The sequence below is a fragment of the Vulpes lagopus genome, chromosome 1, assembly GCF_018345385.1.
Source record: "Vulpes lagopus strain Blue_001 chromosome 1, ASM1834538v1, whole genome shotgun sequence".
NCBI lineage: Eukaryota > Metazoa > Chordata > Mammalia > Carnivora > Canidae > Vulpes > Vulpes lagopus.
Window position 1 is genome coordinate 29158378 of NC_054824.1, and position 27022 is coordinate 29185399.

The 27022-nt window shown below is 38.5% G+C and overlaps 1 protein-coding gene across 1 annotated transcript in view; it reads left to right on the forward strand.

Moving 5' to 3' along the window:
• Positions 1 to 27022, forward strand: part of ME1 (malic enzyme 1) — a 196219-nt gene that overhangs the window by 17565 nt on the left and 151632 nt on the right. Inside the window, exons 2-3 of the mRNA XM_041752514.1 lie at positions 9816 to 9949; positions 22305 to 22454. Of these exons, the coding sequence (XP_041608448.1) occupies positions 9816 to 9949; positions 22305 to 22454 (284 nt within the window). The remainder of the gene's footprint in view (positions 1 to 9815; positions 9950 to 22304; positions 22455 to 27022) is intronic.

Here is a 27022-nt window from a genome sequence, read left to right on the forward strand (position 1 = left end):
ATATGAACAATTTGGGCAACCTGGTGGCTCAGCGGTTTAGCGCCACCTTCGTCCCAGGGTGTGATCCTGGAGACCCGGGATCAAGTCCCACGTCGGGCTCCCTTCATGAAGCCTGCTTCTCCCTCTGCCTATGTCTCTGCCTCTCTCTCTCTCTCTCTCCTCTCTCTCTCTGTCTCTCATGAATAAATAAATAAAACCTTTAAAAAATATGAGCAATTTAAAGTAAAATTTCATTTTTTAAAGAGACTGATACGGAGGTTGTCGACATGACTAGCTTGTGTACTTCTTCATGTTCTAAAACAAACTTACTGTGGGTCTAAATCTACTGTAATTTCAAAGTAATGATAGACAAAAATGTTTTTTTCAAGATATATGCCAGAAGTTTAATGTGATAAAATATTGTTTCTATTTATGACAGTCACAGGAACTACTACTACTTCTTTTATTATCTTCTTTTACAATGGAAGGAAATACTAAGTTCCCTAGTGAAAAAAAAGATGCCTACATTGAAAGACTCATGAATTCTATCTTCCGAGTCCTTTAGTGTCTGTGATTAGGTACATGTATGAAAGTGATATGTGTTCAGTGGAAACTGTATTTTGAAGTTTGAATTTTGGTATTTTCCAGGGCTAATAATATGTGGTATGATCCTGTCTTGTGATAGTAAGCAGTGGCAGCAAGCTGCAGCATGTGGTCAGCCACATAATCACAAGGGTAAACAACCAGTACACTTATAACCATTCTGTACATATATGTCTATTCCGTTTTTCACTTACAGTGTAATATTTAATCAGTTACATGAGTGTATTGAGTACTTTTTTATATAATAGACTTTGTATAAGATAATTTGTAACTGTAGGCCAATGTAAGTGTCTTAAGCACATTTAAGGTAGGTTGGACTAAGCTGTTGATTTTTGGTAGGTTAGATGTGTTAAATGCATTTTCGACTTAATGGTATTTTCAATTTACAAGGGGTTTATCAGGATATAACTCCATTGTAAGTTGAGGAAGATCTGTACATAGAATTGAACCACATGGAAATGAAAAAGTTTTTCAGATTCATATATTCATCCATTTGTTTATTGAAAACTTATTGAGGCCCTGCTCCATCTTAACCTCCAGAAGCACCTAGACTTCTGGGTAAAACAGCGCTTCAGCAGAAATAATGAAGTACTAGAAGTTTCATGACAGAAGTATATGATGTTATGGAAGTACATTGGAGGACAACTCACTAATCCCGAGAGGAGGAGGAAAAGCCTCCTTCTCCTCATTATTCAGGAATAGGAAAGGGACATTTACAAGTTTATGTGTAATTTAGTTGGTAATGTGTTAAATTGCCATCTAATTTTCATACTCTATAGATTCTTTGATTAGCTCAAAGAATTAAATCAAAGTAACAATAAATGGTTATTTTATAATCTTGGTATTTCTGGTTCATAAATGAATAGTCACTACACATACTATCAAGAGCTATGTTTGAAAAATGTAGTATTAACAGTGATGGTTAATAATTTCTCAGCTTTAGGGATCCCTGGGTGGCGCAGCGGTTTAGCGCCTGCCTTTGGCCCAGGGCATGATCCTGGAGGCCCGGGATTGAATCCCATGTCGGGCTCCCGGGGCATGGAGCCTGCTTCTCCCTCTGCCTGTGTCTCTGCCTCTCTCTCTGTCTGTGTGTGACTATCATAAATAAATAAAAAAATTAAAAAAAAAATAATTTCTCAGCTTTATAAGGAATCTGTAAAGATTAGTCACCTGAATTTTAAGTGAGAAATACTTAAGCTATTTAATGAAACCTCTCATCCAGTATTTTAAAAATCCATTTGCTCTCTTAGGTAGAGATCTTCTGTCTTTTAATTAAACAAACATGTCACTTGTAACTACAAAATAGTTATGCTTGCGATATCTTATAATACCTAGATGAAATTATTTTTAGATGTTACAGTTATGATATTTTGATGTAGATTTTAGGGTATTTAGGGCCAAGTATATTTTATTTATTTTTAATTTAAATTCAATAAACATGTAGTGTATTATTTGTTTCAGAGGAAGAGTTTAATGATTCATCAGTTGTATATAACGTACTCAGTACATCCTGTGCCCTCCTTAGTGCCCATCACCCAGTTACCCCATCCCCCTGACCCATTTCCCCTCCAGCAAACCTCAGTTTACTTCCTATAGTTGAGAGTCTCTTATGGTTTGTCTCCCTCTCTGGTTTTGTTTTTCCCTCCCTTTAGCGCCAAGTATATTTTAGATAATTTTTTAAAAAGATTTTATTTATTTATTCATGAGAGGCATACAGAGAGAGAGAGAAGAGAGAGAGGGAGAGAGAGAGAGGCAGAGACATAGGCAGAGGGAGAAGCAGGCTCCATGCAGGGAGCCTGATATGGGACTCGATCCCAGGTCTCCAGGATCAGGCCCTGGGCTGAAGGCAGTGCTAAACCGCTGAGCCACCCAAGCTGCCCTAGATACATTTTTGTAAACATTACTTCTACCAATTTAAATAACTTTATATTAGATATAAGTAAAGTTTTTTTTGTATATTTATTTTTTATTGGTGTTCAATTTGCCAACATATAGAATAACACCCAGTGCTCATCCCATCAAGTGCCCCCCTCAGTGCCCGTCACCCAGTCACCCCCACCCCCCTTTCTACCACCTCTTGTTCTTTTCCCAGAGTTAGGAGTCTCTCATGTTCTGTCTCCCTTTCTGATATTTCTCACTCATTTTTTCTCCTTTCCCCTTTATTCCCTTTCACTATTTTTTATATTCCCCAGATGAATGAGACCATATAATGTTTGTCCTTCTCCAATTGACTTATTTCACTCAGCATAATCCCATCCAGTTCCATCCATGTCGAAGCAAATGGTGGGTATTTGTCGTTTCTAGTGGCTGAGTAATATTCCATTGTATACATAGACCACATCTTCTTTATCCATTCATCTTTCGATGGACACCGAGGCTCCTTCCACAGTTTGGCTATTGTGGACATTGCTGCTATAAACATCAGGGTGCAGGTGTCCCGGTGTTTCCCTGCATCTGTATCTTTGGGGTAAATCTCCAGCAGTGCAATTGCTGGGTCGTAGGGCAGATCTATTTTTAACTCTTTGAGGAACCTCCAGACAGTTTTCCAGAGTGGCTGCACCAGTTCACATTCCCACCAACAGTGCAAGAGTGTTCCCCTTTCTCCACATCCTCTCCAACATTTGTCATTTCCTGTTGTGTTAATTTTCCCTACTCTTACTGGTGTGAGGTGGTATCTCATTGTGGTTTTGATTTGTATTTCCCTGATGACAAGTGGTGCGGAGCATTTTCTCATGTGCTTGTTGGCCGTGTGTATGTCTTCCTCTGGGTTTTCTGTTCATGTCTTTGGCCCATTTCATGATTGGATTGTTTGTTTCTTTGCTGTTGAGTTTAATAAAGAGGTAAAGGATCTATACCGTAAAAACTACAGAATACTTCTGAAAGAAATTGAGGAAGACACAAAGAGATGGAAAAATGTTCCATGCCCATAGATTGGATGAATTAATATTGTGAAAATGTCAGTGTTACCCAGGGCAGTTTACACGTTTAATGCAATCCCTATCAAAATACCATGGACTTTCTTCAGAGAGTTGGAACAAATTATCTTAAGATTTGTGTGGAATCAGAAAAGACCCCGAATAGCCAGGGGAATATTAAAAAAGAAAACCATAGCCAGAGGCATCACAATATCTGATTTCAAGTTGTACTACAAAGCTGTGGTCATCAAGACAGTGTGGTACTGACACAAAAACAGACACATGGATCAATGGAACTGAATAGAGAATCCAGAAGTGGACCCTCAACTTTATGGTCAACTAATATTCAACAAAGGAGGAAAGACTATCCATTGGAAAAAAGACAGTCTCTTCAATAAATGGTGCTGGGAAAATTGGACATCCACATGCAGAAGAATGAAACTAGACCACTCTCTTGCACTGTACAAAGATAAACTCAAAATGGGTGAAAGATCTAAATGTGAGACAAGATTCCATCAAAATCCTAGAGGAGAACACAGGCAACATCCTTTTTGAACTTGGCCGCAGTAACTTCTTGCAAGATACATCCATGAAGGCAAGAGAAACAAAAGCAAAGATGAACTATTGGGACTTCACCAAGATAAGCTTTTACACAGCAAAAGAAACAGTCAACAAAACTAAAAAACAACCTCCAGAATGGGAAAAGATATTTGCAAATGACGTATCAGAAAGAGGGCTAGTTTCCAAGATCTATAAAGATATGAGTAAAAATTAATTGCTATATAATGACACCAAATGTTTTTCTTAAAGAAGCTGCTGTTAATATATTGTTGGTTTTAAATAATTGATTTTCTGCCTTTTGAGGAGACTGTCACTAAAGTATTTGGTTACACAGCTGAATGCACTCAAAATAATCATTTAAAAACTTTACTTTGGAAATGTATATCCCATCTGGGTCCCTGGCTTTTTGAAGGAATGAGGTTGCATACACCAGGAAAATTCTGGAAGTCATAATCTACATTTTTAATTAGAATTAAAAAAATCAATTTCTAAGATCAATATTTGGCACTCTGGAAGACTTGGGGGAAGGAATCCTTCAGTATATGTCCAGGACAAATTAGTACCATTTTTCCTTCTATAGTTACAGAATGTGCATATAACGTATGCTAATACATTTGAAAATACTGACATTTAGAGCTAAGCCACTTTGATATCTTTATTTCAGAATAATAAATAGCAAAAACAAACATTACAATAAATGCATTTTATAATGAAGTATTTATATGTAGATTACTTAAAGATTTTTGTGACTTAGATGTTTTCCTTTTTTCCATTCTGCTTGATTACTTTGAGCCTTTATTCAGGAAAAAACAAGGCAAATTACTGAAGTTTATTGCAAGCATTAAAGATGGTTAGTACAGAATTCAGATTGTTATCTATTCTATTTTTATGGTAATCATTTCTGATACATTACTCAGGACAATGTTTCTTTCTCAGGTGCAAACACAGTTATAATATAAATCTCTTGTTATGCCAGGAATTTTGTTTTCATTTCTGCTTGATAGTCTCAGTTTTCTCAAGAAGAGATACATAGATCAATTAGTAGAGTCCAGAAGAATAGTTATCCTGTGTGCTGTCCTCGGCAGTGAAATAGCATACCATTCTGCTGTCTAGGGATCTGGTGTATGAGAAAGCTTTTAGGGAATTAAAATTATAGGTGGTCTAGAAATCTAATATATGTATAGAAGTCTAAACTTTTTAACTACATGAAAGACTTAGTAGAAATCAAATGAAAGTTAGAAGCTGCATGTATACTTTGGATACACTATCCTTTGCTGGATAGGCCCTGCAGCATAACCCTGAGGTAAGAATTCTTTGAAACAGGTATTTGTTACATCAGCTTTTAATGAGGAGAATGTATTAAGCTAGTGTTTCACCTTATTAAGCTAGTGTTTAGTAAGGAGAATGTACTAAGCTACTGTTTATAATTTCTAAAAAATATATATGAATATATCTGTTAGTATGAAAAAAAATGAAACATAGAACCAAGATCATTAAATGGTTCAAAATTCCACTTATTATTTCTCTGAATACTTTCTGGGAAGCTGCTGTTTGGTAGGAATCACATTGATGTGTCATTCTTAACTGATTTAAGGGAAATCATGCTATATATATTTTTTTAAATTTTCAGGGATTTTAAGATTTAAGTTTGCTTATTCATTGACCTTTTTTTTAATTCATAAAGGGTAGTAATAGAATATGAACCCAGTCATAGGACTTTAACTTGGCCCCAATCCCCAGATTTTTAAGCCCTAGGTTTTTTGTTTTGTTTTTGATGGTGGTGGTGGTTAAGAGTTGAACTGACACTTTATTATGCCATAGAATATTTGGCTAACAGTATGTGGGTGTTTGTAGTTACTACCAAAGGATAGCAAAAGAGTCAGATGGCATTGTCATTTACGTGGCAAAAGCTACAGGAGACCTCTTAGGTCAGACCAACATTGGAAAATCTTTTTTTTTTTTTTAAATTTAAAAATATTTTCTTTATTTATCCATGAGAGAGAGAGAGAGAGAGAGAGAGAGAGAGGCAGAGGCACAGACACAGACAGAGGGAGAAGCAGGCTCCATTCCATGCAGGGAACCTGACGTGGGACTCGATCCCGGGTCCCAAGGACCACACCCTGGGCTGAAGGTGATGCTAAACCACTGAACTGAACCACCCGGGCTGCCCAACATTGGAAAATCTATGTAAAAATAAAAATACTGGCTAACAATAAATGATTAAGTGCCGTTATTAAGTGAACACAGGAGCATATGTTAGTGCTTCTGATAATAAGCCTTATTCTCAGAATATTGATAATTTTGATTATTATTTTGCAGGTAGATTTTTAAGGCATAGTATTCAGAAGCTTGTTGCTTTTTACATATGGTCATGTATTTTTGAGATTTTTAACTTTACTCTTGTTTTTTCCCATTTTTTAATTTCCAAATTTTTCATTTTGAGCTAGAGGAAAATCTGTTGAATTTTCTTTCTTTTTCAAATACATTGCTGTACTTGATTCTGTTTTAATCTATAGTGATCCATGACATTTTTGCCTAAAATGATCAGTCTTCCCAGTTAAAGATATAACAAGTGGAGTGTGCTTTCCGTTTTATAGTTACTTTTTTATACAAATATCTTTTTTTTGTTTAATTTTATTTTTGCATGTATTATTTGGGGGGGGGCAGAGGGAGAGAATCTTTTTTTTTTAAGATTTTATTTATTTATTCATGAGAGACAGGGAGAGAGAGGGAGAGAATAGGCAGAGGGAGAAGCTGGGAGGGAGCCTGATGCAGGACTCGATCCCAGGACCCTGGGATTACAACCTGAACCAAAGGCATATGCTCAATCACTGAGCCACCGAGGAGTCCCAAGGGAGAGAGAGAATCTTAAGCAGGCTCTGTGCCCAGCATGAAGCCCAATGAGGGAGGGGCTCAGTCTTAAAATCCTGAGATTATGGTCTGAGACAAAATCAAATCAAGAGTTGGGCACTTAAACAGCTGAGCCACCCAGGTGCCCCAGTTCCTTTTAATTTTAAATTTAACTTACCAGGTGCCCCAGTTCCTTTTAATTTTAAATTTAACTTACCAAGAATTAATATGCTTATCAGTTTCCTAAGCAATAATTTTACTCTTTTTAAAATTCTAATATTTCTCTAAAGTTAAATATTTAAAGCTTTCTATTTTATTTATGCAGCAAATTACTGAATTCTAGTTATGCCAGGTACTTTCCTAACCATTAAGGATGAAGCAGTGAAAAACAACAACAAAAAACAGACAAAAATCCCTGACCTCATGGAGTTTGCATTCTGGTGGGGAGCATAAACCATAAAAAAAGAAAATGGCATGCAAAAGGTGCCAGCAGTATTGTCTCCTTTTTTAAAATTTTTTTTTTCAGTTTCTATTAAGTTTTATTTTTTAAATTTATTTTTTATTGGTGTTTAATTTGCCAACATATAGAATAACACCCAGTGCTCATCCCATCAAGTGCCCCCTAAGTGCCTGTCACCCAGTCACCCCCACCCCCCGCCCACCTCCCCTTCCCCCACCCCTAGTTCGTTTCCCAGAGTTAGGAGTCTCTCATGTTCTGTCTCCCTTTCTGATATTTCCCACTCATTTTTTCTCCTTTCCCCTTTATTCCCTGTCACTATTTTTTATATTCCCCAGATGAATGAGACCATATAATGTTTGTCCTTCTCCGAATGACTTATTTCACTCAGCATAATATGCTCCAGTTCCATCCAGGTTAAAGCAAATGGTGGGTATTTGTCGTTTCTAGTGGCTGAGTAATATTCCATTGTATACATAGACCACATCTTCTTTATCCATTCATCTTTTGATGGACACCGAGGCTCCTTCCACAGTTTGGCTGTTGTGGACATTGCTGCTATAAACATCGGGGTGCAGGTGTCCTGGTGTTTCATTGCATCTGTATCTTTGGGGTAAATCCCCAGCAGTGCAATTGCTGGGTCGTAGGGCAGATCTATTTTTAACTCTTTGAGGAACCTCCAGACAGTTTTCCAGAGTGGCTGCACCAGTTCACATTCCCACCAACAGTGCAAGAGGGTTCCCCTTTCTCCTGCTGCCTGCTGGAACTCCTAGGCAAAGGACTGACAGGTGCACTGTCTGCTCTTCTCCAGGCCTCCAGTAGAGGGTAGTGGGGCCAGGCACAGTTGAACATACTGGATTATCCTTTAGGAAAGGGGCCATCCAGTTGCTGGGGAGCAGAGCAGCTCCAAGGACCCCCAACTGAACATGTAACAGTGGGGCTTTTGCAGTCATAAGAGTGGCTGCTATTGGAGAAAAATCTCTGGGAACTGGACATCTGTGCTGATAGCACTTGGAGACCTTTTGAGAAGTCAGGATTGTAAAGTTTCTTGTACTGGAGGTTCTGGAGCCATTGGTCCCAGCTAGCCCTTGTAGGCAGTTTAGAAGCTCCACTAGGGGTCATTCAGTGGACAACTCTATCTGACTTTCTTCAGTCTGCCCCCTGATGCAGGAGTTTAATCAAACATAAAGCTTTCCATCAGCGACATGAATTATTGGGCCTAACTATATAAAAAATTAGAAGAAAGAATTGTTTGCCTGTTGATCTCCTTTACCTACTTTTTGAGGTTGGACGTATTCATTTCTCAAGTATCAGGGTCATCCACATCTGGGATGAGCCAAATTGTCTTTTTCCCAGAGTAATAATACAGTTCCTCAAGATTTGGGAGTTATTATTTTACCATTACAAGAAACTTTTAGAGGCAGAGGAGGATGGCTGTAGAGTTGCTCAATACAAAGTTAGTGAACACATTTCTACCATCCTTATTGTCTGAGAAGCATCAGTCGTGGTTCCAGTGAGTGAACCTGACCATCAGCACTTTTGCCAGACCCAGGGCAACAGCTGTCAGTCTAGTCAAAGAAGTGTCTTGGGCTTCGGTAGCTCTAGGGGCATCATCTCCAGGGGGAACTGTTCATTCCATTCTTCCAGATTAAGGACTCCTGGGGTTTCTCTGCTATTACTTATCTTCATATTATATTCTAGCAAATCTCTTCAGTCTATTCTGAATTTCTGTATCAACCCATCAGTTATATTTGCTTGTTTTTGAGCCTCATGTTTTATATAGTCAGTGTTTATGTAAACAAATAACATAGTATAATAATAGTTTTCTAATGGGCATACTGGCTGAGTCTGGAAAGGCTTTGGAGAGGAAGGAGCATCTGAGGTCAAACTTGAAAGGCAAAGAAGCAGGGAACACATTTTTGTCCATGGTGTCATGCAAGAATAAAAGTATGTTGTGTTCAGGCAATGGTGAGAAATTTTGTGTAGCTAGGAGTGTAGTTAAGAATAGTAGGAGATAATTTGGAAAAGGAGTGTTGGAACAAGTGCCTCAATCCTATAAAGCATTTTCTGAACTATTTTATAGGAGGAGGCACAGCAGGTCATAGGTGACCTACTCATGTTCATGATTTTAAAATCTCTTATAACTCCTACCCATTTGTATATTGAATATCAGCAATAATATTTATATCTTTCATTTGCATATCTTCACATCATTTTCTTCATTACCTAATTTTAAAACAAACAACATGAAAATACTTATAGTATTCTAATATTTAAAGATGAGGAAACAGGTATTGAGAGATCACATGATCTCAAAGTTGAATGGCTGTGTTTAGGTAAGACCAGATCTTCTGATTTTTAATTCCATGTGTTTGTTGGAATTTTGTGTGTGTGTGTGTATAATTTTTGGTTTTTATTCCTTCAAATTATTGTTTTTCTTTTATCCCTAGGACTTGGCTTTTACCCTGGAAGAAAGACAACAGTTGAATATTCATGGATTGTTGCCACCTTGCTTCATCAGTCAGGATATCCAGGTTCTTAGAATCATTAAAAATTTTGAGCGTCTGACCTCTGACTTTGACAGGTAACACATTCCTGAAGATGATTTTTATATTTTTCTTAGTAGTTTATTGGATGAGAACATTAAAATATTAAGTGATTTGGAAAGAGTAGTCAAGTTTGAGAAGAATTTGCTTATAAATACAATGATGTTTTAAAACAAATTTACCCTTGGTAGGAACATTAGAAAAATAGAAAATTTTCTTTCCTAAACTATATTCTCAGAGAGACGACTTTTCTCTTGTGATCAAATGGTTGTTGTGAAGGTGAATTATTGGAAATGCCCTTTTAGGCAGAGTAAAACCAGGTCATAATGGCTTTAGATTTTAGGTTCATTGTAGATAAAAGCATACTTTTTCAACTTCCAAGGCTGGTTCTAGCACTCCTACAAATTTGGGTCACTTTTAGAATTCTGTTTCTGTCTTTGCACAAAGACGAAGGTACTATTGTTCTCTACCTTTGGAATTGGAGAGCTGTCAGTTGAAATTCTGGCTGTATTTCACCAGCAGTGGGGCCTTGAGCAAACTACAACCACCAGTGCCATGACCACTGTGTCTTCCTTGCCCTGTGCCTGTGGCTTGGCTCTGTCTTATTAAGGTACTAAAACTCTCTAAACCTGAGGTTTTTCATTTTTGAGTTGAAAGAAATAGAGTTATTTGAAAATATTGTCGCAAAGGTTAGAAGAAGTAACAGACTAACACGTAGGAAGTATTTGTATTAGGGTTCTCCAGAGGAAAGGAACCAACACATACATGCATATATATCCGGCTGGTCCTATATAGAGAGACTTTAAAAATTTTATTTATTTTAAAGAATTGGCTCACATTATTTTTTTGTATATTTTTTTGTTGGAGTTTGATTTGCCAACATATAGTATAATACCCAGTGCCCCCGCTCAGTGCCTGTCACCCAGTTACCCCATCCCCCCGCCCACCTACCCTTCCACTACCCCTTCTTCGTTTCCCAGAGTTAGGAGTCTCTCATGTTCTGTCACCCTCACTGATATTTCCCACTTATTTTCTCTCCTTTCCCCTTTATTCCCTTTCACTGTTTTTTTATATTCCTTATATGAATAAAACCATATAATGTTTGTCCTTCTCCAATTGACTTAATTCACTCAGCATAATATGCTCCAGTTCTATCCACGTTGAAGCAAATGGTGGGTATTTGTCATTTCTAATGGCTGAGTAACATTCCATTGTATATATAGACCACATCCTCTTTATTCATTCATCTTTCGATGGACACCGAGGCTCCTTCCACAGTTTGGCTATTGTGGATATTGCTGCTATAAACATTGGGGTGCAGGTGTCTCGGTCTTTCACTGCATCTCTATCTTTGGGGTAAATCCCCAGCAGTGCAATTGATGGGTCATAGGATAGCTCTATTTTTAACTCTTTGAGGAACCTCCAGACAGTTTTCCAGAGTGGCTGCACCAGTTCACATTCCCACCAACAGTGCAAGAGTGTTCCCCTTTCTCCACATCCTCTCCAACATTTGTGGTTTCCTGTTGTGTTAATTTTCCCTACTCTTACTGGTGTGAGGTGGTATCTCATTGTGTTTTTTTTTTTTTTAATTTTTTTTTTTTTTATTTATTTATGATAGTCACAGAGAGAGAGAGAGAGAGGCAGAGACACAGGCGGAGGGAGAAGCAGGCTCCATGCACCGGGAGCCTGATGTGGGATTCGATCCCGGGTCTCCAGGATCGCGCCCTGAGCCAAAGGCAGGCGCCAAACCGCTGCGCCACCCAGGGATCCCCTGTGGTTTTGATTTGTATTTCCCTGATGGCAAGTGGTACAGAGCATTTTCTCAAGTGCTTGTTGGCCATGTGTATGTCTTCCTCTGTGAGATTTCTGTTCATGTCTTTTGCCCATTTCATGATTGGATTGTTTGTTTTTTTGCTGTTGAGTTTAATAAGTTCTTTATAGATCTTGGATACTAGCCCTTTATATGATAGGTCATTTGCAAATATCTTCTCCCATTCTGTAGGTTGTTTTTTAGTTTTGTTGACTGTTTCTTTTGCTGTGCAGAAGCTTTTTAACTTGATGAAGTCCCAGTAGTTCATTTTTGTTTTTGTTTCCCTTGCCTTCATAGATGTATCTTGTAAGAAGTTGCTGTGGCCAAGTTCAAAAAGGGTGTTGGCTGTGTTCTCCTCTAGGATTTTGATAGATTCTTGTCTCACATTTAGATCTTTCATCCATTTTGAGTTTATCTTTGTGTATAGTATAAGAGAATGGTCTAGTTTCATTCTTCTGCAAATGACTGTCTAATTTTTCCAGCACCATTTATTGAAGAGACTGTCCTTTTTTCCAGTGGATAGTCTTTCCTGATTGGTCAAATATTAGTTGACTGTAGAGTTGAGGGCCCATTTCTGAGTTCTCTATTCTGTTCCATTTATCTATGTGTCTGTTTTTGTGCCAGTACCATACTGTCTTGATGACCACTGCTTTGTAGTACAACTTGAAACCTGATATTGTGATGCCTCTGGCTCTGGTTTTCTTTTTCAATATTCCCCTGGCTATTTGGGGTCTTTTTGATTCCACACAAATCTTAAGATAATTTGTTCCCACTCTCTGAAGAAAGTCCATAGTATTTTGATAGGAATTGCATTGAACGTGTAAATTGCCCTGGGTAACACTGACATTTTCACAACATTAATTTCTTCCAATCCATGAGCATGGAATGTTTTTCCATCTCTGTGTCTTCCTCAGTTTCTTTCAGAAGTGTTCTGTAGTTTTTAGGGTATAGATCCTTTAACTCTTTGGTTAGGTTTATTCCTAGGTATCTTATGATTTTGGATGCAATTGTAAATGGGATTGACACCTTAATTTCTCTTTCTTCAGTCTCATTGTTAGTTTATAGAAATGCCACTGATATCTGGGCATTGATTTTGTATCCTGCCACACTGCTGAATTGCTGTATGAGTTCTAGCAATCTTGGGGTGGAGTCTTTTGGGTTTTCTATGTAGAGTATCATGTCATCTGTGAAGAGGGAGAGTTTGACTTCTTCTTTGCCAATTTGAATGCTTTTTAATTCTTTTTGTTGTCTGGTTGCTGAGGCCAGTACTTCTAGTACTATATCGAATAGCAGTGGTGAGAGTGGACATCCTTATCTGTTCCTGATCTTAGGGGAAATGCTCCCAGTGTTTCCCCATTGAGAATGATATTTGCTGTGGGCTTTTCTTAGATGGCTTTTAAGATGCTGAGGAATGTTCCCTCTATCCGTACACTCTGAAGAGTTTTATCAGGAATGGATGCTGTATTTTGTCAAATGCTTTCTCTGCATCTTTTGAGAGGATCATATGGTTCTTGTTTTTTCTCTTGTTGATATAATCTATCACATTGATTGCTTTACGAGTATTGAACCAACCTTGCATCCTGGGGATAAATCCCACTTGGTCATGGTGAATAATCTTCTTAATGTACTGTTGGATCCTATTGGCTAGTATCTTGTTGAGAATTTTTGATATTGGTCTATAATTCTCCTTTTGGTCTATAATTATAGACCAATATCCCTGATATTGGTCTGTAATTCTCCTTTTAATGTACTGTTGGATCCTATTGACTAGTATCTTGTTGACAATTTTTGCATCTGTGTTCATCAGGGATATTGGTCTATAATTCTCCAATATCCCTGATAATTCATCAGGGATATTGGTCTTTGTCTGGTTTTGGAATTAAGGTGATGCTAGCCTCATAAAATGAGTTTGGAAGTGTTCTGTCCCTTTATATCTTTCGGGACCGGTTTAGTAGAATAGGTATTGTTTCTTCTATAAACTTTTGATAGAATTCCCCTGAGAAGCCATCTGGCCCTGGACTTTTGTGTCTTTGGAGGTTTTTGATGACTGCTTCAATTTCCTCCCTGGTTATTGGCCTGTTCAGGTTTTCTGTTTCTTCCTGTTCCAGTTTTGGTAAATTGTGGTTTTCCAGAAATGCATCCATTTCTTCTAGATTGCCTAATTTATTGGTGTATAGTTACTCATAATACAGTTTTTAAATTATATTTCCTTGGTTTTGGTTGTGATCTCTCTTTTTTCACTCATGATTTTATTATTATTATTATTAATTTTAAATTGGAGTTCAATTTGCCAACATATATCACCCAGTGCTTATTCCGTCAAGTGCCCCCCTCTCATGATTTTATTAATTTGAGTCTTTTTTCTTTTTAATAAGGCTGGCTAATGGTTTATCTAATGAATTCTTTTAAAGAACCAACTCCTGGTTTTGTTGATCTGTCCTACAGTTCTTCTGGTCTCTATTTCATTGAATTCTGCTCGAATCTTTAACTCTCTTCTGCTTGGTGTAGGTTTTATTTGCTGTTCTTCCTCCGGTTCCCTTAAGTGTGAGGTTAGCTTGTATATTTGAGTTTTTTCCAATTTTTTGAGGAATGCTTGTATTGCAATGTATTTCCCTATTCGGACTGCTTTTGCTGTATCCCAGATATTTTGAATGGTTGTATCTTCATTTTCATTAGTTTCCACGAATCTTTATAATTCTTCTCTAATTTCCTGGTTGACCCATTCATCTTTTAGCAGGATGCTTTTTAACCTCCAGGTGTTTAAGTTTCTTCCAAATTTCTTCTTGTGATTGAATTCTAGTTTCAAAGCACTGTGGTCTGAAAATATACAGGGGACAATCCCAATCCTTTGGAATTGGTTGAGACCTGATTTGTGACCCAGTATGTGGTCTGTTCTAGAGAAAGTTCCATATTCACTTGAGAAGAATATGTATTCAGTTGGATTCAGATGCAAAGCTCTGTATATATCTGTGAAATCCATCTGGTCCAGTGTATCATTTAAAGCTCTTGTTTCTTTGGTGATGTTGTGCTTAGAGATCTGTCATTTGCAGAAAGTACTGTGTTGAAGTCTCCTATTATTAGTGTATTATTATCTAAGTATGTCTTTTTTTTTTTTTTTTTAATTTTTTATTTATTTATTTATGATAGTCGCACAGAGAGAGAGAGAGAGAGAGAGAGAGGCAGAAACACAGGCAGAGGGAGAAGCAGGCTCCATGCACTGGGAGCCTGATGTGGGATTCGATCCCGGGTCTCCAGGATCGCGCCCTGGGCCAAAGGCAGGCGCTAAACCGCTGCGCCACCCAGGGATCCCCTTTCTAAGTATGTCTTTAGTTTGGTTAGTAATTGAATATTTATGTCACATTAGAGGCATAAATGATTGTTAGGTCTTCTTGTTGGATAGACCCTTTAAGTATAATATAGTATCCCTTTTCATCTCTTACTACAGTCTTTGGGATAAACTTTAATTTATGTGATATGAAGATTGCTACCCCAGCTTTTTTTTCAGGACCATTTGAATGGTAAATTGTTTTCCAACCTTTCATTTTCAGGCTGTAGGTGTCCTTAGGTCTCAAATGAGTTTCTTGTAGACAGCAAATAGATAGATGGGTCTTGTTTTTTTATCCATTCTGAAACCCTGCGTCTTTTGATGGGATCATTTAGCCCGTTCACGTTTAGAGTAACTATTGAAAGATAAGAATTTAGTGTCATCGTAATACCTATTCAGTCCCTATTTTTGTGGATTATTTCTTTGGGCTTCCTCTTTCTTTTACAGAGTCCCTCTTAATATTTCTTGCAGAGCTGGTTTGGTGCTCACATATTCTTTTGGTTTCTGCCTATCTTGGATGCTTTTTCTCTCCCTCTATTCTGAATGAGAGCCTTGCTGGATATAGTATTCTTGGCTGCATGTTCTTCTCATTTAGTTCCGTGAATATATCCTGCCCGCCCTTTTTGGCCTGCTAGGTCTCTGTGGAGAGGTCTCCTGTTAATCTAATATTTTTCCCCATTTAAGTTAGGGATCGCTTGTCTCTTGCTGCTTTAAGAATTTTCTCTTTATCTTTGGAATTTTCAAGTTTCACTATTAAATGTTGAGGTGTTGAACGGTTTTTATTGGTTTTGGGGGGACTTCTCTATCTTCTGAATGCCTGTTTTCCCCCCCCAAGTTAGGGAAGTTCTCAGCTATGATTTGTTCTAATATGCTTTCTGGCCCTCTGGTCCTCTCAGTGCTCTTTGGAACCCCAATTATATGTAGATTTTTCCTTCTGAAGCTATCATTTATTTCCCTTAACCTTTCCTCATGGTCTTTTGTTTTTCTCCTTTTTCCTCAGCTTCCTTCCTTGCCATCAACTTGTCTTCTATGTTACTCACTCTTTCTTCTACCTCATTAATGCTCGTCATTAGGATCTCCAGTTTGGATTGCATCTCATTTAATTGATTTTTAATTTTGGCTTAATTAGATCTAAATTCTGCTGTCATGCAGTCTCTTGAATCCTTTATGCTTTTTTCCAGAGGCACCAGTAGCTTTATAATTGTGCTTCTGAATTGGCTTTCTGATATCAAATTGTAATCCAAATTCTGTAACTGTGGCAGAGAGTACTGTTTCTCATTCTTTCTTTTGTGGAGAGTTCTTCCTTCTAGTCATTTTGCTTAGTGCAGAGTGGCTGTCTGAGCGGACTATCAACCACAACCTAAGTAAATTTCACCCTAGATGATTCTGACAAGGTCAGAGACCAGAAATTGAAAACAAAGATCAGAATGAAATAAAATAAAAGGACCACTAAAGTGAAAAACAAATTTTAAAACAAAGTAGTCAAATAATAAAAGGCCAAGAATCCCAAAGAAGAAGAATAAAAAGAGAAAAAAGAGAAAAAAGCAAAAGTAAAGAGGCAAAAAAAGAAAAGAGAAAAAAGAGGGGTACTGGGAGATGGTGGTGGTGATGAAGTTGTAATGGAGGGAGAATGTAGTCTACCTGAGGGGTCCTAGAGGGTCATCCTCTTGGTTCTGAGTATATTAAGTTCTGTATGTTAGAAAATGCTCAGTCCCAAATTTACATAAACCAGAAATAGTTTAGAGACCCCCACTATTGACCACCAAAACATAAATGAGATAAAAGAGGGGGGCTGAATGGGAATGAAGAGAGAATATAATCTCACAGAGTGAACCAGCAGTGACCACTTGGTTCTGGGTGGATACTGGTCATGTTTTAGAAGGTATTAACTTTTCCCCCATTGTAGAACAAAATTAGCCAGAGAAAACAAAAAAAATCACACAAAGCAAAAAAATCACACAAAACAAAAAAATCGTATCTTGTATATATCACAAAATTGAGTATGTTGAAGGGAATCTAGAAGTGGAAAATATATCTAAGACCTATAATTGTAGAAATATGAAAGTCGAAAAGGAAGAAACTTAAAAATGAAGGGGTGGTAAAATAGTATAGTTAAGGTGGGAAAAGAGAAAAAAAATTGGAAGTTTATAGTCTGATATAAAAATGAGTTGTACCGGAAAAAGGAATAGAAAAGGAGGGGTACCCTCTAGTTCTATATACTGTAAATCCCTCGACCTCCCCTGGAGCTTTCCAGTGCTGCTCACTGCTGCTCGGTGAAGAATTTGCTCTTCCTCTGTCCTTCCAGCTGGTCTTATGGGGGAGGAGCTTCTTTTTTTTTTTTTTTAAGATTTTATTTATTTATTTATGAGACAGAGAGAGAGAGAGAGAGAGAGAGAGAGAGGCAGAGACACAGGCAGAGGGAGAATCAGGATCCAATTGGGAGCCCCTCTCGGGACTTAATCCTGGGACTCCAGGATTGTGCCCTGGGCCAAAGGCAGGCGCTAAATTGCTGAGCCCCCAGGGATCCCCCTGGGGGAGGGGTTTCTGTGCTGATTCTCAGGTGCCTGCACGTGGGGGAGCTGCCCCACTCCCCACCGGATGCTGGCTCAGTGGGAACTGTTTACCCCATGAGGCCTCTGTCCCCTGGAGGCCCTGCTCCTCCCAGGCACAAGGTGACACCAGGAAGAACAATAGCACTGGTGGTGGCCAGCTCCCCAGCCCTGGAGTCAGCTCCCGCAGTAACTATCTCCCAGTCCGCACTGGCCTGGATGCTCCTGGGGTGGGGGCGCTGACCAGCACAGCTCAGGGGCACCCAGCAGCAGGAGCATCCTTGCTGTCCTGTGCCCTCCCCACCTCCGCCTGTCCCAGGGGAGCACAGGATCCCAGCTGTGTCCCTGGCGCCCTGGGATCTGGGGCCTGCACTGGAATTGCGCTCCCGAGCCCACGCAGCCCCCTCCTCCCCCGGAGCCCCCGCCTGACCCACTGGCTTCTCCCCAAGGCCCTGCCGGGTGCGCTCCAGCCCTTTACCGCGCTCGGCCCGCGGGATATGGGGCGCTCTCCCCCGGGCGCACCTCCTCTGTTAGTGACCCTGGAAGACTGGAGGCCTCACCGCCCCTCCTGCGACCCTGCCCGAGTTCCCTGCTAAGCGCCTTTGCGTCCGGGAAGAATCTGGTGCAGATTTTTATTTTTTTTAATTTTTTTATTTATTTATGATAGTCACAGAGAGAGAGAGAGAGAGAGAGAGAGAGAGAGGCAGAGACACAGGCAGAGGGAGAAGCAGGCTCTATGCACTGGGAGCCCGATGTGGGATTCGATCCCAGGTCTCCAGGATCGCGCCCTGGGCCAAAGGCAGGCACCAAACCGCTGCGCCACCCAGGGATCCCTGGTGCAGATTTTTAAAGTTCCCACTTCTCCGCGGCTGCGCCTTCCGGTCCTGGAGACTCTCCCTGGGGCCTTAGCCTGGCTCCTCGCGAGGATAAAGAACCCCGCTGGATTCTTTATTTTATTTTTTTCCACCTTCCTACCTTGTTAGAAGTGAAAACCCTTCTCTCTGTAGCATTCTGGCTGTTCTCTCTTTAAGTCTCAGGTCGGATTTGTAGGTGTTCAGGATGATTTGAAAGTTATCTAGGTAGGTTGGTGGGGCCAGGTGAGATGGGGACCCTACTCCTCCGCCATCTACCTTGCCTCCGCCTTATTTCTTTGGCTCACATAATTATGGAGCCTTGATCAATCTTAAATCTGTAGGCGGATTGGCAGGCAGGAAACCAAGGAAGGGAAGAGTTGCAGTTTCAGTCCAAAGGCAGTCTTTTGGCAGAATTCCTTTTTGCAGGGGAGTTAATAATAATGGAGTAGATGGGGCACCTGGGTGGCTCATTCATTTGAGCAGCTGACCCTTAGTTTCATCTCAGGTTATGGTTTCAGCGTCATGGGATGGAACCTGGCATTGGGCTTCTGGCTCAGCGGGTATCTGCTTGAGGATTCTCTCCCTCTGCCCATCCACCTGCTTGCGTACATGTGCACACTCTCTCTTAGGTAAATAAATCTTTAATAATAATAATAACTATAATAATGGAGTAAAAGGGGATCCCTGGGTGGCAGCGGTTTGGCGCCTGCCTTTGGCCCAGGGCGCGATCCTGGAGATCCGGGATCAAATTCCACATCGGGCTCCCGGTGCATGGAGCCTGCTTCTCCCTCTGCCTGTGTCTCTGCCTCTCTCTCTCTCTCTCTCTCTCTCTCTCTGTGACTATCATAAATAACTAAAAAAAAAAAAAATGGAGTAAAAGTCCAACTTCCCTTTGGTATTCAGGATCAGTCACCCCATCCATCGCAGTAACTCTTTTCCTTGCTTTTTGATTCAGAGGCTTTTGGTGCCCAGAGTGACTAGCAGTAGTATTAACTCCACTTCAATGGAATTATTGGTTTCTGGTAGAAACATTTCTCCCTTTGAAACTAAAACTTCTAGGCCAGTAGAGCATAAGTTCATGGTGATAGGAAGCAGAAATTTTGCTAGTGGGTCAGTGAGGGTCTTAGTGAGTGGTGCCACTTCCATTTCCATCCCTTGGTTCTTTGCCCTTTGAATCCTGGCTATAGGTGAAATAGCACCATATATTGGACTCTGATTCAGAGCATATGTAGCATCCTGGAGGACCTTGCCCCAGCTTTGGAAGGTGTTGGCACCTACTTGGTGCTGTAATGGAGTCTTCAGAAGACCATTCTGTCAAGCCAGCTAACCTGGTGAATTCCATGAATATGGGCCCATTGCCACACTTCATTTATTCTCATTTGAATTGAGTTCTTTGATTAAAATCAGTATTATGTGGAATACCATAATGGTATTTAAGGCATCTGTAAATCCATGGTTTAGTTTTGGCAGAAGTATTGTGTGCAAGAAAAGCAAAATCTGTATCCAGAGTATTTATTTCAGTATGAACCAACACCACCCCTTCCATGATGAAACCAGTCCACTCTAATCAACCTGCCACCAGGTAGCTTGCTGATCACCTCTGGAATGGTGCCATATGAATGGTGTTTAGAACTGGTCTTTTCTGCTTGCAGATGGGGTACTCAGCAGTGTCTGTAGCCAGGTTGGCTTTGATCAGTGGACATCTATGTTGCTAAGCCCATGGATAACCTCCGTCCCTGCCATGGCTACTTTTCATGAACCCATGAGATATGACAGGGGCAGCTGGGGAAAGAAGCTGACCTCTTTGCCTATTGTGTATGTTTGCTGCTGCTTTTTTTTTTTAAGATTTTATTTATTTATTCATGATAGACACAGAGGAGAGAGAGAGACAGAGACACAGGCAGAGGGAGAAGAAGGCCCCACGCCGGGAGCCCCATGCGGGACTCGATCCCGGGACTCCAGGACTGCGCCCTGGGCCAAAGGCAGGCGCCAAACTGCTGAGCCACCCAGGAATCCCGTTTGCTGCTTCTTTAACTCCTTTGTAATCCCTTTCATTTGTTCCATAAGTCTTTCTTTCAGTCTCTGATATTTTTATATTTTATATTCTTTTCCTAGACCATTTACTTCTACCTCATAAGAGCTGGTCACATTCATGTTTTTACCACAGAGTATTCCTCAAATATTTATTGAGCATCAACTGAGTGTCAGGTGCTTTTTGAGATATTGGGATTATAGACCATGGTCTCTGCCCTCATGGAACTTAGGTTAATTATTTTTAAAAATTATTAAATAGTAAATAGTAACATAATAACTATGCTAGAAATTGACAGGTGCTAATGAATAAAAAGTAAAGAGGGGGAGCGGCTGAGAATGCTGAAGGTGGGTATAGTCAGTTTGTGTTATTGTATTGTTATATCAATCAGGATAGACTTCATTGAGGAAGTGATTCGTGAGCGAATAATCAAAGGCAGTGAGGTGATTAACCATGAGAAAATCTGAGCAACAATGTTCTTCAGCTGCTATGTTCTAGGATCAGCAGAGACCTGTGCCTGGAGCAGAATGAGCTAGGGGAAAATGGTAGGTTGGGAGGGGAAGTTAGGTAGAGGACAGATTATGAATGGTTTTGAAGGCCACTAAAGGGCTTTGGTGTTATTCTGGGTGAAATGGGAAGCCATTCAAGATTTTGAACCGAAGATCAATGTGATCTGACCTATATTTCAAGAAGTGTCTGCAATGTTGAGAATAGAGTGTAAACTGGAAGAATATTTAGGGAACTGTCACATTAATCCAAGTAAGAAATTAGACCCAGGATGTTAGCAATGAAGGTGTTTAGATTTTGATACTATGTTGAAGATAAAGCCAAACTTATTTCCTAATGTGTTAGATTTGGGTGTTAGAGAGCTTTCAGAGAAGAGGATGAATCAACAAAAAATCAGGAATGAACTGAGACAGGAGGAAAACCAAGAAAAATAAGATATCCTGGAAGTCAAGTAAAAAAAGTATATTGAGTTCTAAGGAAGGGCACCTGTGTCAGATGTTTTGCCAGGTAAAATAAGCTGAGGTCTGAGAATTGATCATTGGCTTAGCAATGATGATTTACTCGTGACTAAATCAATTTTAGCATGCCTGAAAGTCATCATCTTCCCAAATGTTAAAGGGGTTTGGTATAACCCATCTGTTTGTTAAACATTAGGATCCTTGTATCTGACTCCAAATTCTGTGCATTTTCAACTTTTCCAGGGAATGGAAATCAGCCTAAAAATGCTGGTAGGATTAAGTACAATTTTGCAAGACTATTTTAAGTTGTACTGACCAGTTTGGATTTTATTCTATGAATTATTGAAGGTTACAGGTAACACGATAAGGCTGATGTTTAGAAAGAGAACTCTGAATTAGCAATGCCTCTGGAAAGAAATGGCCATTTGATACAAATAATTCTCTTGAACTTGCCTACCTTAGTAATTTTTAGGATTGGTGCTTACATTTCTTATTTTCCACTTGTCATTTCCCTTGGTTATTTAGTACTAAAACTTATAGGATGAAGTCTATTTACTTAGTTAAGATAATGTTTAAATTCTATCTATACTGGTATTTTCATTTTAAAATAGATACAAAGTCTTTCCAGGTTTCAAATAAAACTGCTGTTTCAGCAAAATGATTTTAATGTTTAAATGACAGTTGCTCAGGTATATGGTTCTTCATTCTTTGAGATGTTTAAGAATATTTCTAAAGTCTTTTTTGATCAGATGTTTTCTCTGTGATCTAAAAAATACTTTGTTGCAACATGTTTACATTTCCAAGCAGCTGTTTCATGATTTGTTGGAATATAGGTCTCATTATGTCCAATTTCCACAGGTATCTTCTCTTAATGGATCTCCAAGATAGAAACGAAAAGCTCTTTTATAGCGTGCTAATGTCTGACCTTGAGAAATTCATGCCTATCGTTTATACCCCCACTGTGGGTCTGGCTTGCCAGCAATACAGTTTAGCATTTCGGAAGCCAAGGTATGTAAACTTTGCATTTTAAATACCTTTGTGTATTTAATTTTTTGTAAAGTTTTTGCAGTAATTAAAGCAAATCATTGAATGGTATTTAAGTTTAGAAAAATTTAAATCAAATTTCATTTAAAAGAACTTAGGTATAAATGTATGTACACTAAAATATAGTATTTTCTTTCTAGATTTAAGATTGTAGAAAAGTATTATAAACATGTTTAGGTTTCCTTTTATAGACAAGTGAACTTGTATTTTGTTTGGAAAGAAAGAAATGAATAATAATTAAGCTTTTCTTTGATATGCTAATTAACACATATCTATTTTAGAAGTTAAAGCAAGGATTCCAAATTCTAATGAAAATGAATATATTTTCTCAATCAAGAGTTGGCATTAAAGTAGCTCTTTTGCTTATTTTCCTTAAGTGAAATAGTAGTAACCTTTAAAGATGTATAAAATATAAAGATGTATAAAGTAGTAACCTTTAAAGATGTATAAAATATAGACTATAGTTTTTCTAAATCCATAGCTTTACTTTATTAATTATATTACTGTAAATACTTTTGAAGCAGGGAACAATTGAAATAAATATTAATACTTTTAACAGCAACAACAAAATTCAAGTTGAATGTATTTATGCTAATTATCACTGAATTTGAAGATCAAAAAGAAATGTTTATAAGTTTATACCACAAATATAAAAAGCCTGTTAAAAGTACTTCCACTGGAAATAGTATTGGAATAGTATTTCAATAGTATTTGAATAGTATTTCATGTAATACCTCAAAGTTAGATTGAATATATGGATTTCCCATAGATATATTGATGTAGTGGTAATATTTAGCACACTTGTGCCACATTACTCTCTGTATAAATGAAACAATTAGCCACATCATCCCTTGTATAAAGAAAATAATTAGAGGAATATCTGTAAATGGTCTCTTAAATTACATTAATAGCACATATCTATATTGCATTTATAAAAGTTATATTAACAGTGAGTAAATATTTTATTCAAAGAGCAAGAGTTAGAAGTATATTTATTATCATACAAACAATACGTATTCATTATTGAAAAAAATGAGAAAATACAAACACACAAAAGGGAGAAATGCTTTAAAAATACCTAATGTCATAATACCAGAAAACCTGTAAATACACACGAATACATATTATTTTCCTTATACAAGGGATCATACTATAAAAGCTCTTCATTATCTGGCTTTCCAGAGTGATATCATGAACATGTCTTCAAGTCTATAAAGTATATTTCTACATAAATAATCTTAGTAAAAGCATAAGTGTATAACACTTGGCTGTTTTAAAATGTAATTTAAGCATATTTTTTGAAATTCTAACTTCTTGTGAGATCTTGAGAAATGCTAACAACTATAAGAGATGTAGAAGAGGAAGCCTGGGTGGCTCAGTGGTTGAGTGTCTGCTCTGCCTTTGGCTCAGGGCATGATGATGGGGTCCTGGGATCGAGTCCCGCATCAGACTGCTTCTCCCTCCACCTGTGTTTCTGCCTCTCTCTATGTGTCCCATGAATAAATAAACTCTTTTAAAAAAGAAAGAGATGTAGAAGGGTGTAGTTCAAAATATTTGGATTCAAGTTGACATAGAAGTCTCAGTATTATTTTTTGAGCATGAAGTATGCACTAGGCAATTTTTTAAGGGTTTAGGATATATTAGTATACATATAAATCTAAGAGCAGAAGAAGTAGGGAAATAAAAAAGAGTGGATTATCTAAAATATTTGAAGGGTAGTAAGTGTTAGAAAAACTAGAGCAGGAAAGGGGGATTTGGCGAGCCAGTTGCTTTGTGCGGGGCCAAAGGTGGGCAGTTGCAATTTTAAATAAAGTGGACAATGTAGGGCCCCATTAGAAAAAGATATTGCAGGAATGAGGGGGCGGTCATGTAGATACAAAAGGAAACATATGGGATCCCTGGGTGGCGCAGCGGTTTAGCGCCTGCCTTTGGCCCAGGGCGCGATCCTGGAGACCCGGGATCGAATCCCACGTCGGGCTCCCAGGGCATGGAGCCTGCTTCTCCCTCTGCCTATGTCTCTGCCTCTCTCTCTCTCTGTGATGACTATCATAAATAAATAAAAATTTAAACAAACAAACAAACAAACAAACAAAAGGAAACATATGCCAGGCAGGAGGAATAGCCAGTGTCAAGACCATAAGGGGGGACATGCCTGGGGATGTGCAGCATAGAAGCCAGTGTCCTGGCAGTGTGAGAGAGGGGAGAGTAGTAAGTGAGGTCATTGATGTAAAATCAGTGAGAGTATAGAACCTGTAGTTTCTTGTAGGCTAGAGAACTTCAGCTTTTACTATTAGTTAAATTGATAGAAGAATCAAATAGCCTGGTTAGCAGGACAGTGCAGTAAACTCAGTGAGAGAGGATGGGGTCTCAGATTAGGGCAGCATCAGAATTAGGGGTGATGGAATTATTCTAGATAAAAAAATCATGAGGATTACCTATTGGATTAGAGACTTCCTGGAGCAGAAGTATGGGCTCTGGAGTATATTGCCTATTTTCATGTATTTGGTTTTGCTGTTTGTTTTAGTCTTTAATAAATTATTTACCCTTTGTATGCTTCAGTTTCCTCTGTAACATTGGGATTAAACTACAGCCCACCATCCTTTATCTTCAATTTTTAAATTTAAACTTGAAAGCCAAAATATATAAAAAAAAACTCATTTGGGATAAAACCTGATCTGTCTGAAGCCACCCAGTAGCAAGTAGAACTGAATTTATAAATGGATATTTATAGTGTTTATCTGACTGAGTGTCATCTGTTTATCTTTAGACATGTTAATGTTTTTGATTACATGGTGTTTGTCAAAAAGAAACAAATTGATAGATAAAGGGAAAGGGAAGAGGAGGAAGTGGGGCAGGTGGGGCAGGAGGTAGCATAGCATTTGAAGCAAAATGCTCACAAATGTTGAATGTAGGTGGCAACATTCATCTTATCCTTTTCAACTTTTCCATGGTATTTGAAATTTAGGTAAAGGAATGCTTTACTAACAGAAAAAGTAGTTCCTAAAACCATTTATATATGATCTCTACAGGTAGTTTCCTGTCATGTTGATTTTTAATGTGTATATTAAACTTCTGATGATTTTGAAATTCTTTTTATTTATTTATTTATTTATTTATTTTTTAATATTTTTTTTGATTTTGAAATTCTTTAATGAAATAATTCTCCTGGCCTCTCCTATAACTATAAAAAAAGGAACCTGTTTAAAAATGTGTTATGTGGCATATATTTAGACATTGTATTTAATTGGAAAGAAAACCGTGATGGTGTTTGAATGATGGCTCTTTCAGACCTTAATTAGCATGTTAGACTATATTTTAAGCCAAAATTGACAAATGTCTATTAAATCTTTCCTACTGCAATAGCATGTATTCTGAGACTATTCAACAGGAGGATTATATCTCTTGTTATATTTACTTTGTGTATTTGGTGATAGCAATTAGGAACGTAGTAAAAGTTAAGAGTTAATAGTACAAGTACTAAGCTTAATACACTTGCAAAGAGGTATATCTTTTGATCTCATACTTTTTAAACTTTTTTTAAAAAGGATTTTAATTATGTATTCAGCAGAGAGCAATCCAGGGGGTGAGAGTGCACAAGCAGGGGGAAGACAGGCAGAGGGAGAGGGAGAAGCAGGCTTCCCGCTGAGCAGGGAACCCAATTCGGTTCTATCCCAGGACCTTGAGATAGCGACTGAGCTGAAGGCAGATGCTTATCCAGCTGAGCCACCCAGGCACCCCTGATCTCATACTTTTTAATACATCTTTGTGATAGTGATGCAGGCTGGCTGGGTCCAAGGTTCCAGAGGGAGGTTCCCACAGGAACAGCAAAGAGAGTCCTTGACTTCATGCAGGTTAAAAATCAAACTTTAGCCAAGAGGAGGAGAAACAGTTTATTAAAGGTAGAGAGAATACAGATACCAGTATCTCAGGTGTCTGAGAGCCTGAGAAAGGAAGGAAGGGTGAGTCTTGTCTTTGCTTGGGGCCTAGGATTTTTATTGAGGATGGTGGTCTGGTGCACACATCTTCTCGGTAATTCAGGATCAAAGAGAAGTATTTAGGGGTTCTCCCTTGTGCCCTGCAGCCAGGGTTCTTGTTGAGTCAATGATCTTAGAAAATGTTCATGACTACCCTGCCCAGTAACTCCTTCGATGTTATCTATTGTGCTAAAGACTCTGAAGAAAGCATTAAATCTTTGACCTTTATGAGTAGGACATGTATTCTGTATTCTGTATGGTGTGTGTAAGGGAAGTGAGGTGTAGGTCCTAGCAAGAGTGGAAGCAGGAAAGAGAGTGAATAAAGTAATTTTTCATGGGATTCTTTTAGTTTCCCTGTCTCAATATGATACTTTTCTATGTTTAGGTACTTATTATTCATTTTGAATATGGCATTAAAATCTGACTGGGTATCCAAAAATAAATTCTTAAATGGATAACTCTTCCAGATTTTTTTTTCCTAAGGTATGATACTGGAGTATCCATTTATTGGTCTTGTATGGAATTTCTTTTTTTCTTTGGCATAGATACTTTGTGTGG